General features: G+C 40.1%; 1 protein-coding gene across 19 annotated transcripts in view; it reads left to right on the forward strand.

The window, feature by feature from the left end:
• Positions 1-11,300, forward strand: part of TNRC6B (trinucleotide repeat containing adaptor 6B) — a 283,298-nt gene extending 271,998 nt beyond the window's left edge. For all 19 annotated transcript variants that reach the window (XM_071218713.1, XM_058309155.2, XM_058309161.2 and 16 more), the window contains 7 exons: positions 952-1,128; positions 2,571-2,720; positions 2,976-3,071; positions 5,767-5,991; positions 6,453-6,523; positions 9,312-9,451; positions 10,497-11,300. In XM_071218713.1, coding sequence (XP_071074814.1) covers positions 952-1,128; positions 2,571-2,720; positions 2,976-3,071; positions 5,767-5,991; positions 6,453-6,523; positions 9,312-9,451; positions 10,497-10,884 — 1,247 coding nt within the window. In that variant the 3' untranslated portion in view covers positions 10,885-11,300. The remainder of the gene's footprint in view (positions 1-951; positions 1,129-2,570; positions 2,721-2,975; positions 3,072-5,766; positions 5,992-6,452; positions 6,524-9,311; positions 9,452-10,496) is intronic.
• The last annotated feature ends 722 nt before the right edge of the window (positions 11,301-12,022 follow it).

Below are 12,022 nucleotides of genomic sequence, written 5' to 3' on the forward strand. Positions count from 1 at the left end.
CAAATGACAGGGAGATAGTTTTGATAAATCCTTCTTAGACCAAACCAGATTATTTTAATCAATTTTTAAAGAAATAGTACATTACTACGAAAATAATTTTACCTGTTCATAAACAACATACTAAGAATAGATCAAGTGATACATTATGTAAAATTCATTTGAGAAATAGAATTCTCACAGATAACTCTAATTTTATTTATTTTGTTGTTAGTTTGAGAAAATTTTAAGCTTTTGATTTTTTTCCATCTAAAATGCATGAAGGGGGGGCACCAGCAAAACCACTGAAATGCTTTCAAGAAAGCAGTTACAGAAGATTTGCTGTTCTTTGTGTGTGAAGCCATAGATCTCAGAACTGCCAAGTTCATTGCTGGTCTTGTACTGGCAGAGACCCTGTGCGGGAATTCCACCTCATTGCCTTGGAATTTAAAGCAATTGCAGATGCTTTTCTTTCCAGTGGACTTTCTCTGTTTATGCTGCTGCTTCTAGTTACACTAGTCCTGATCAACTTTTAAAAGCTAGAGTGGGTAGCATCAGTAGAAATAGAGGTAAAACCCTCTTGTATGTGCCACAAATTGCTTAGTATTTTTTTCTGTTTCTCACTTTTCAGTCATTAGCCTAGAAACTATGGAGAGAACAATATGATAAATAGTTTGTGAAAGTTTCGTTCTTTTCATAAGACCATAGAATTTTAAACCTGAAAGAAACATTCAGGAATGAGAACAGACCTTTGTGTATGAATGGGAGAGAGACTGAGAGGTGAGATGAATTGTCCATGGTCATGTCTGCTTATTAATTATATCCTGAATCTCAAATGCACAGTCTTACTCCATTGCTTTTTTTACTTCACAAGCTTCAGAATGCTCTATGTTCAAGTAACTCTGAATAAAAGACAAGGCCTGTTCACAGGAGTCCTTTCTAGGTATGCAGTAATTTTCTCTCTTGCTTTTTCAGGCGCTATAGTGGCCCCTGGTAAGACTCGAGGAGGGTCACCATACAACCAGTTTGATATCAGCCCAGGTGACACACTGGGTGTCCATCCAGGTCCTGCTGGTGATAGTTGGTTACCTGCCAAATCTCCACCAACAAATAAAATTGGAAGTAAATCCAGCAATGCCAGTTGGCCTCCAGGTATTGTCCAGGAAATGCTTTTTCTGGATTACCATTTGTTTTTTAATTGTTAATTTGAGGTTCTGGGCAGATTGCTTTTGTACCTTGCTTCACTGGAAGACACTTGATTTCATTTTTCTCATTCTGAATTTAATTGGCTAATAAAAGCAAAGCATGTGCTGTGTGCTATAAGGAGATAGAAAATTTTCATTAGATGGGGTCTCTGTTCTCTAGAGTTCAGTCAGGAAGAACAGGTGTGAACACAGATTAACTGCAGGGTAAGTTACTTGGTGGTAAATACCACACAGGCACACTACCTGAGGAAATCAGAAAGAGTAGAATCTGGGGGTCAGGGAAGGGACAGTCAAGGTGGGACTAGACATTCATCCCATGCACAGAGAATACCTTGTAACAAGCGTTCTTTTAAGTGTCCATGAATAGATTTGTTGATTCGTTAAGTAGTAGTATCAGTGTGGTTCCAGCATGCTGTAGTGCAGTAAGACTGTGTTGCTTTCCTCCCTTCCTCTGTCCATCCCTCCCTCCCTCTCTTCCTTCCCTCCTTCTGTTTTCATTGTAAAAAAAAGTTAGAACACTTAGTAAAGGAAAAATGAAAAGTCATTCTATAATTTGGTAATTGTCCATCTAGACAAATGTATATTTTGATAGGAATATGTATAGTTTAATTTGTTCAAATAGGGTCATATAATGCATGTTGTTCATATATGCATGTTGTTTTTCCTCATTATTGGGAAAATAAAAATTTATTAGTTCTCCCACTTGGCTTTAAATTTCACTGAAATTGCCCAGAAAAAAAAAATTGTAAGCTCTTAGATACATTCTAGGTATTTCTCATAATGAGCTAAATTACTCCTGCTTGTTGTCTCTGGTCATTCTGTGTAGTAAGAGTCATTTGTATTGTGTTTTCTTTTGTCATTCTTAGCCAGGTTCTGGTGATAAAAATGAAAGAGATCACTGACCTCCAACCCAGATTTTCTATCGTTTTTTGACCTAGATGCCTAGGCAGTTCTCATGAGCATCGGAGTACTTAATTCTGCTTTCCCTGCCTTCAGGCCTTAATTTCCCTGGGAGCGGGAGGTCAGGTCCTGAGCCAGGTGTTGATGAATGGCTCCAAGTTCACTACCACAGAGAAGGGTGACTTGTTATTTTAACACCAAGATGTAGTTGCTCCTGGAAAAATTTATGTTCATAGTAAATTTTTATTTTATGATGAAAATCTGGAATAAAATAGCTTCCATATTTAGGCTTTCCACAGATACCTTACCTGTATCAACAAATAACTATCAGGGAGCAGATGTGGCTTAAGAAGTTGGGGGACTCCTTCCCACATGGGAGGTCCCAGGTTTGGTACCTCCTAAAAAACAAAAGCAAAAAACAAACAAACAAAAAACTATCAGTTTTTTAACAACTTCCTTACCTCTCATTATTTGTTCTCCTTGTCTCAGAATTCCAACCAGGAGTGCCATGGAAAGGTATCCAAAACATTGACCCTGAATCTGACCCCTATGTCACCCCAGGAAGTGTGCTTGGGGGTACAGCCACATCTCCCATTGTAGATACTGACCACCAACTTCTGCGGGATACCACCACCACAGGTAAATAAAGGAAGCATCCTCTGAATTTGTGCAACTCCCAACATTTCATGTTTCGATCTGTGTTTTCATTTGTATTTGCTGGTACCTAACAGTTTAACCAGAAAATCTAAGAGTATATAGCTTTCTACATTTAATTTGTAGATATTTTTTGTTCTCCCTTCTTTGAAGGTTAAATGAAATACTCGCAAGATTTCACTGGTTATACTGACATTTATCTGCATTATTATCCTCTTGTTCTTCACTTGTCATCCAAAGGGTCTAATTCTTCCCTCAACACCTCGCTGCCTTCACCTGGTGCCTGGCCCTACAGTGCCTCTGACAACTCCTTTACCAACGTTCATAGCACTTCAGGTATGAGTATGACCTGTTTGTTTCCCCTTGGTTTTCACTTTTCCATCAGGTTCCCTTTTACAAAAGAAATTAGAGTTCTTAAGGAACACCTTTATAGAAGTTGACCTAGTCAGCATAGGTGATCCCAATGCCTGCTACATAGAACTGAATCACTAAATTAATTGAACAAACTTAGGTGAAGCATACCTTTCATATTGGGCATGTCTTCAAGGAGCTTCCAGTTTCACAGAGGGAGGATGAGATGAGAAGAGCTTTAGAACCAGGTAAATGATGGTGATTCTCTCCTGATGGCAAAAGCGAGTTTCTTTGAAACAGTCTACCAAGAGGATCAAGGGCCATGGGAAGAATCCGTTAAATTCAGGTTGTTATTCCTAAGGCAGCCAGTTATAGTTTGCATTCCTCAAAAAATCCTTCCATTTATTGACAGAGGCTGATGGCCAAAGGAATAAAGAGGGCTTTAATTAATTCTATCCACTATGTTTGCTGAGTTCCTTGTGTGTTTTAAAAGATAACAGGGGGAACTGGATTTGGCCCAATGGATAGGGCATCTGCCTACCACATGGGAGGTCCAAGGTTCAAACCCAGGGCCTCCTGACCCATGTGATGAGCTGGCCCACATGCAGTGCTGATGTGCGCAAGGAGTGCCCTGCCATACAGGGGTGTCCCCATGTAGGGGAGCCCCGCGCACAAGGAGTGCACCCCGTAAGGAGAGCCGCCCAGCACAAAAAAAAGTGCAGCCTACCTAGGAATGGCACCACACACACAGAGAGCTGACGCAGCAAGGTGACACAACAAAATGAGAACAGATTCCAGGTGCCTCTGACAAGAATATAAGCAGACACCGAAGAACACACAGCGAAAGGGCACAGAGAGCAGACAACTGGGTGGGGGGAGGGAGATAAATAAAAGATAAATCTTTAAAAAGACAAAAGACAACAGGGAATGGAAGAGTAGCTGGAGATAATAAAGCCTTTGAAATTACTGAATTAGCTAGCACAGTTCCTTGTAGATTGATAGACAGATTATAAGTAATTGGCACCTTGGTCTTGCAAAAGTTGGACCTTAAGCCATTAAAGTCCTAAAGGCTTTTCTGTTCCTTGTTTGGGCAAAAGCAAGTAAAACAAATCCTTAACTACCTACTCAAATATTGAAGGTTAATGGCCTAAAAATTGTCTTCTCTTTTTCTTCCCATTCCTGTGTCAACAGTGCAACAATACCTACCATTTATTGAATACTCCTGTGGTCCACATATTTTATGCTAAGCCTTTGGCATGAATTCTTATTTTGCCCTCTCCCAAATCTATAAAGAGATCCTTATGATTCCCCCATTTTGTGGATGAAGAAACCGAGATTCAAAGAGCTGAATTAATTTGCCTAAGGTCTGAGAAAGTGTGTTAAGGAGCCAACTCAGTATTCCATGTTTCTAACCACCACCCTAAATGGTACTTTTGTAAGACTTCTTCCTTTGCATGTGAAAACTCATTTTCCCCTAACTCTCTTATTCTAATTACTCATATCTCAGGTTGAACTGTTTTATCCTTTGCCTCTAATTCAACATTGATCTGATAGATGACCAAGCATTACCTCAGACTTATCTAAAACTGAAAGTGTACTTCCCCACGCCCAACATTATCTTTCCTTCTTAACTAAATTCTATTTTTCTTAATGATGCGATAGTGCATCACTTAGTCACAAAATTGCAGTGATTTCTTACTCTTTTTTTCTTTCCCCATGCTCTGGATTCAGGCAGTGACCGTGTGTCTCCTCAGTGATTTAGTCCTCATTTGTTTCCCTCACCTCTCTCTTCTGTTCCAATCTATTTACTGCCACCCTAGTTTAGACTCTCACCACGACAGGCTGAGTCTGCTGCAGAGGCTCCTAAAACTCATGTTTGCCCTCTCCTTTACCACTCTGCCCTGATGAAAGTTGTTCAACCAAGAATTGGGGGAAACCGTTTTCAGTACAGAGAGAGTTTAAGTTGAATCTTGGTTTACATTTCCCTGTTTCTCTGAGCCTGTCCATTTATATGCATTCCTCAAGAACTATTTTTGCAAAGCTTTTACTAACAGCCTATCATTCTCTTTCTTCTGAGTATTGAACCTATATTGCACTACCTGGGGTTACCAATTCTTTTCATTTACTCTGTTTTCTATCGGAGCTTAAGGTTCTTGAGGAAAAGTATATTACCCACAGCACTGATGTAGTGCTGTAAGCACAGTAAGCTCTTAGTGAATATTTGTTGATAATTTTTTTATCTGTTTGAATAGTAATGTTTAATATGCTATATGAAGGCATGGGAAGAGTCTAGTTTTTTAACCTACTTCCCGTTTAGTCAGTGACTATGAACTACTTCAATCCTGTTAGGTTTCACATTGTACTATTCTGTAAACCTAATGATTTTAGGAATACCTTTTCCTTGAATTTGTCTTTTCCAGTTGTGTTTAGCTAAGAAAAAATTACCTTACTATATCTTTACTTCATAGGAAAATTTTGTCAATTCAGAGTAAGGTATTGAAATTTTTACATTTAGTAAGCTCTAGGAACAGTGTTATTTTGTATTGCTACTCTTAATATGTGAACTTACAATTACCTGTTTTTAGAATATAAGTGTTTATATGTGTGTAGACAAAATCTGTATTTATTTATAGACAAAAGTGACTCATCTAACCGTACTCCATCCTCATTTTTCTTATAGCAAAGTTCCCTGATTACAAATCAACATGGTCCCCTGATCCCATAGGACACAACCCCACTCATCTCTCCAACAAGATGTGGAAAAACCATATTTCCTCAAGGAACACTACTCCGCTGCCCCGCCCACCTCCCGGTCTGACCAACCCCAAACCATCATCTCCTTGGAGCAGCACAGCACCCCGATCAGTCAGAGGGTGGGGGACGCAAGACTCACGGCTTGCCTCAGGTGAGAAGGAACTCCCACAAGGAGTATCATTTTCAGTCATGAGGGTCTTATGCTAGCAAACACAAATGGTGAGAGCACAATGACGGCCTCATAGGAGAGGAAATCACAGTTGTCTGGTAAAGGAAAAAGTATCCCTTGAGTGGAAAATTGCAGTCAGTACAAGGCAAGGGACCCAAGAACTCCCAGAGCATGGATAGAGTAAAAATGACCACCTACAGAGTGAGTATACTGGGGGGGAAATATCTTGCAATGAAGGCATACGAGTGCATACGGGTCAAGGATTAATAAAAGAGAATTGGCTATGCAGTGGCAGGATAAAGAAGGTTATAGTGAGGTAGAAATGAGAGAAGTCAATTCATGAAAGGAAGAATTAACATTGTGGACTGTGTGAAAATGTAACTTGCTCATGATTTTCTTTGGATTGCTTTTTCTAATGTAATCTTTTTTCTGGTTGCTCATAGCCTCTACCTGGAGTGATGGTGGCTCAGTTCGTCCTAGTTACTGGCTGGTTCTTCACAATCTCACTCCACAGGTAATTGCATGTTCTAGTAGCTTTCTAGGTAGGATTTGATTGTACAAAGAGAGGGGAAACTCCTAGACGAGCAAGGTTGGCAGACCTGAATACTCCTTTAGCTTCTGGTCACTGCCGTGTGTGTCTGCCCACTTAAGGTGTGCTGCCTGTTTGTGAAGGAGGGGTGTTGACTGCTCTGCTTCATGTATGCCTTGGGGATGACGTTAACACATGTAGTTTATAAAACAGGGTGAGAAGCGATATTATCTTGTGAATTCTGTTTAGCAGTGATAAACTGCTATCTAAATTTTCCTGCTGGGATCTGGAACCAAGGGGAAAAGGTGGGGGTTTTTTGGTTTGTTTTTCTTTTTTTGGTCTTTTTTTTTTTTTAATGTTACATTCAAAAAATGTAACCCATATACCCCCCACCCCCCCTCACTCCACTCCTCCCCCCATAACAACAACCTCCTCCATCATCATGAGACATTCACTGCACTTGGTGAATACATCTCTGAGCACCGCTGCACCTCATGGTCAATGGTCCACACAAAAGGTGTGTTTTTAAATACGTGCATACACACACAAATTACCTGTCTTTGTGTTACTTATCCAACAAGACTTGAGGATTCAAGACTCGATATTAACCATTTTTATGTTTCATAAATAATTAACAATCCATCTCTGCATTAGAAAGACTTGTCAATTTAATAGCTTTAATGCCACATGAGTACTTTAACTCTCCACCTGTTACCCTTTTCCTATGTAGATGGCATTACTCTTTTGCTAATATCAGAACATGCCCTTTGGGTTGTTTCTATAGTGGTAGGATTTAATTTGCTCCAGGCCACATTCCATCTCACTTTGGTTGACTGTTGACTGACACATTTGTATCATTATTACATTGAACACTTGAACAAATTTTTTTTCTCTGAATAAGATTAATCTATCGAAAGAAACTGAGCCTGTGACCTCCACCTGGACTTCATAGCCCAACTTTTACAGTACCTCATTAAACGGAGGTACTTTTGATAGGTGGAAAGTATTATCTAATATTCATGTACAGATCCATGTACCCTTTACTAAACCACATTTCCCAGAGCGTTCCCACAGGATGTTAGTTGGTCTCTGGCCCAATGTGTTTGAAGTATATACTTGGTTAAACAGAAGTAAGCAGGTTTCTTCACTATGTGACTTCCTAGACCCTTCAGTTTGCTAGTTTGTATTATGATTCTCTATGGCAAGAGGCACAAATCAGCTTCTCCCAAACTTATTTGTCCAATGAGCCATTTGTGGGGAGCAAATCACAGAACTCTGGTTTCCACATATATGTTGAAAAAGACAGTTTGCCAAATACAGTTGACATGAGGAAAGGTCTCCATAGCTAATCACCTCAGTTAAAAGTTGCAGATTATTTATCTAATAGTTGGCTGAAATACAACTTTCCTGGAAATTATGTAAGCCTCATTATTTATTTATGAGGGTTGTCACATACTCTGACGTCTATATGGTTAGGGTAAGAGAAGCAGTAAGGGACAGGCTGTTTTGAAAGGAAGCAAGCTAATCAGTTTTTTTTTTTAATTGATTGATTGATTGTTGTCCTTAGTCGTCATTATTGTTATTAGTGCTGCTGTTATTTATTGTCATCGTCTATTCTCTTTTGTTTTATCATATGAAAACTAGTAAGTACATTTGTATGTATATAAAATGAGTATGTGGATTGGTTATCTTTGTATTAGAAATAATTTAAAAAATCAAAACCACCTCTAATAGCAGACTAATCTCAATCAGGGCTTTAAAAAAAATCTTTGATACCTGGATAAGTTTACTTCTCACCACCTACAATTTGTTCAGAGAATGTCTGTCTTGAAAAGTTCCTGGTGACATATATTGATGTGCTTATGTGGTTGATTGTCACTTACAAAACAATGCTAAGAGCAATTTTTCCAATCATTTTCAGTAAAGAGCTCCAGCAAAACTGCCCGTTTTCATCCTGCAGGGTTTCCATGGTAAAACCACGTTTAATAGTAATGTTTCCCTTCTAAAGAAATGAGCAGAAATCTTGGCTGCACAGCTTTAAAAGCCTATTTAAGATCTTGATACAAATTAAATTAATCAGAATGTATAGATTTGTTCATCTGAGTTATAAGTTAGGGAAATTATTTTTAATGACTGAAAATCTTAAGTTGGTTGTCTGACCAAGGTGAGTGGCTACAACTTTTAGATTGACTAAGGGCAGCAGAGGCCATGGTCAGAGTAATACTTAAAAGTAGAGTCCCACCTTAAGATGTCCAAAGCTTGAGTGAGACAAGACAATGTTGGAATGGTCCAAGAACTGGTCAGCCATCAGCATTCTAAATAATAAGATGCTTAGTAGTGCTTTCTTGTTTACATTTTTCTTTCTCACTCTCTCTGAGCATTGTTAACGGGGGCAGAAGACTACTATATCAGTAATGATGCTGAGAACCTTTCATGTTAAATTCTTATTTGCATGCTATCTTATCTCAGCCTTTTAAGCTCTACTAAATAATGGGTGCTTATATGCTTACCTCTTGAGAAAAATAGACCAAATGCTGAAATGCTCAGCACAGTGCTTTAGATATCTTAAAATTTGCCTCCCAGAGGCCTCTGTGTTCTCTGCAGCCTTTCCATGTTTTGAGTTTTTCATTTTTATTTCCAAGACTTATTTACTACAGATACTGTTATTTACAAACCAGAAGTCTTTACTCATTCCCAAATATGGCGAAGTTCACTTGACTTCCTTTCCTGCCCCACCTCCAGCTTATATCTTCTGAATGTTGTTATTCCTTAGATTGATGGGTCAACCTTGAGAACGATCTGCATGCAGCATGGCCCACTGCTGACATTCCATCTGAATCTAACCCAGGGCACCGCCCTGATCCGATACAACACCAAACAGGAGGCGGCCAAGGCCCAGACTGCTCTGCACATGTGAGTATTCCATCCTCTGCCTCTTAGACAAACATGCATGAAGATGCTCACGTAAGTATTTTGGCACATGCTTAATTAAACAAAGGTGTGGGGGAATATGAACAAAAACAGCATCCTTGTGTACACAGTTGCAGGTAGTGGGCACTGAGGTGGCTGGTCTTTCCTGTTTAAGAATAAATTGTTTTCTGTGTCGTAGGCCACTAGTCAGAATTCTACATGTAACGGATGCATGAAGTACCAAATAAATTTTAAGTACATATAACAAAGCCAGTATGTATGAAAATGCTGTCATGATGATGATGATATATTGTTGTGCTGTGAACAGCAGGTGGATAGCAGGGTTTTTACAGGAAGTTAAGTGAGGACTGGATTAAGCTTTGACTCTCCCCCTCACTGCCACTGTCAGACTGGTGGAAAGAAAAGGGCTGACTCCTTCGGCCACAGGTGGCGTGACAAGCTTACACATGGAGTAAGCAAGTGATAGAGGGACTGAAGCAGCAAGGCTAGCACTTGTGGTGATAAGAGCAGCACTTCCAGGTGTCTGAAGCCTTGAGATGCCTTGATACTTTGGATATGATCTTTTACCTCCTTTGGAGAACACATGATACTAACCTGATCATAAAAATCTTCCAGATGGCTCCATTCTTTCCCTTGTTACTTGTGTTGTTAAGAACAACCAAAAAAGAGATGACAGCTTTCTTGATAACTATGCTGTCTAAAATATATCAATTCTCTACACCTAAGGGATATCTTTGTATAGTATATCCTTTAGTAGCCTTTGGCTATTTTGGGATATAGTAATATCTTATTGCTTTAAATCCTACTTGTCAATCACTTAGAGGTTGGTTGAAATGCAGATTCTGATTCTTATAGGCCCAGGGTGGGCCCTGAGACTCTGCATTCTGGCAAGCATCCATGGGATGTGGCTGCTGCTAGTCCAAGGATCACACTTTGAATAGTGAGAACTTCAACTGAGTAGTCCCCAGGCGTGTTTTAGAATTTTCCTCAAATCCATGGCTCTCTTTTCCTTTCCCCCTTTTCACAGGTGTGTGTTGGGAAACACTACCATCCTGGCTGAGTTTGCCACCGATGATGAAGTTAGCCGTTTTCTGGCCCAAGCTCAGCCCCCTACACCTGCAGCAACCCCAAGTGCACCGGCAGCAGGTTGGCAGTCGCTGGAGACCAGCCAGAACCAGTCAGATCCCGTCGGACCTGCTCTGAATCTTTTTGGTGGGTCCACAGGGCTCGGGCAATGGAGCAGCAGTGCTGGTGGCAGCAGCGGGGCCGATCTTGCTGGCGCTTCGTTGTGGGGGCCCCCAAACTATTCTTCTAGCTTGTGGGGAGTCCCAACTGTGGAAGATCCCCATAGGATGGGCAGCCCTGCTCCTTTACTACCTGGTGACCTTCTGGGAGGAGGGTCGGATTCAATCTGAACTTAGAACTTTCAACTCTGACCTCGTGACCTTTTTTGGAACAGCAGCAGCACTAACTTGACCTTTTCGTTTTTTTTTTCAACTTGCAATAAATACATTTTTAAAAGGAAAAAAGAAAACGGAGAGAGAAAAAAAGGTGGGTCATTGACAGACTGTCTGAGCACATAGTTGCCTCCCTTATAACTTCAGTTTTTTCGTTTGGAATATGAATCCAAAAAGAGAACATATCACTCTTGAAATACTTGAATCATGAACGCCAACCTAGAAAGACAATGTGAAGCAAGTACACATACCATTTAAATTTAAACACAAAAAAATTAAAAAAATTAGTTTCTAGTTTTTCACTTTTTTCATGTTATACGGAAGTTGTTGCTAAGAAACATATATACTGAAAAAAATAGCTTTTTAACTTTGTTTGCACTGGGTGTGTTTCCGTCCTTAGGTCTACCATGTTGGGGAGGGAGGGGAATTCAAAAGAATTGTTGGGGGGGAGGGAAGACTTGACGGAGCCTCACTTTAAAAACAAAAACACAAAAAACCTAAAAAAAAAAAAGGAAAACATTTGTGATTGGCTGGTTGATAAATACCAGTGTGTTCTGGCACATGTAACTGCCCAGGCATGCTTGTCCTGGTATGTGTGTGCACGTGTGTTCACGTGCACCCACATGCATCCTTCTCTTGTCTGTGTGTTTGTGTGTGTGCGTGCGCACGTGTACACATGCGTGCGTGCCTGCATCCTGCCCACCTCTTCCCCTACCCTGATTTCTCAGAAAGCTGCATTGCTGACAGTCCACAGGCTGGCTGGCCGGCCATCTGCTTTATATTTTTGGGTTTGTTTTTTTTTTAAACTATGAGAACACAACAAGCACGGGGAGCCACTGCTAAAGCAACTCTATTGGGCTGCATTAAAATGAAGAGAGTGCTTTTTAATGATTAAAGCAGGGAGCTCCTTTACATTCGAGTGTGAGTTTCCTCTGGCTTTTCCTTCTACCCAGCAGTAGAGTGGAGTACTGCCAAGTTCAAAAAATTAGGAGAACAGGAGGTACCACTTGGAGCAACTGCAACTATATGTTTATTTATTACTGTTTTTCACTGTGAATGGCCACCAGATGCATCTGAATATCTGTTAAGTTTCATG

This window comes from Dasypus novemcinctus, chromosome 12 (assembly GCF_030445035.2).
Source record: "Dasypus novemcinctus isolate mDasNov1 chromosome 12, mDasNov1.1.hap2, whole genome shotgun sequence".
NCBI classification, from domain to species: domain Eukaryota; kingdom Metazoa; phylum Chordata; class Mammalia; order Cingulata; family Dasypodidae; genus Dasypus; species Dasypus novemcinctus.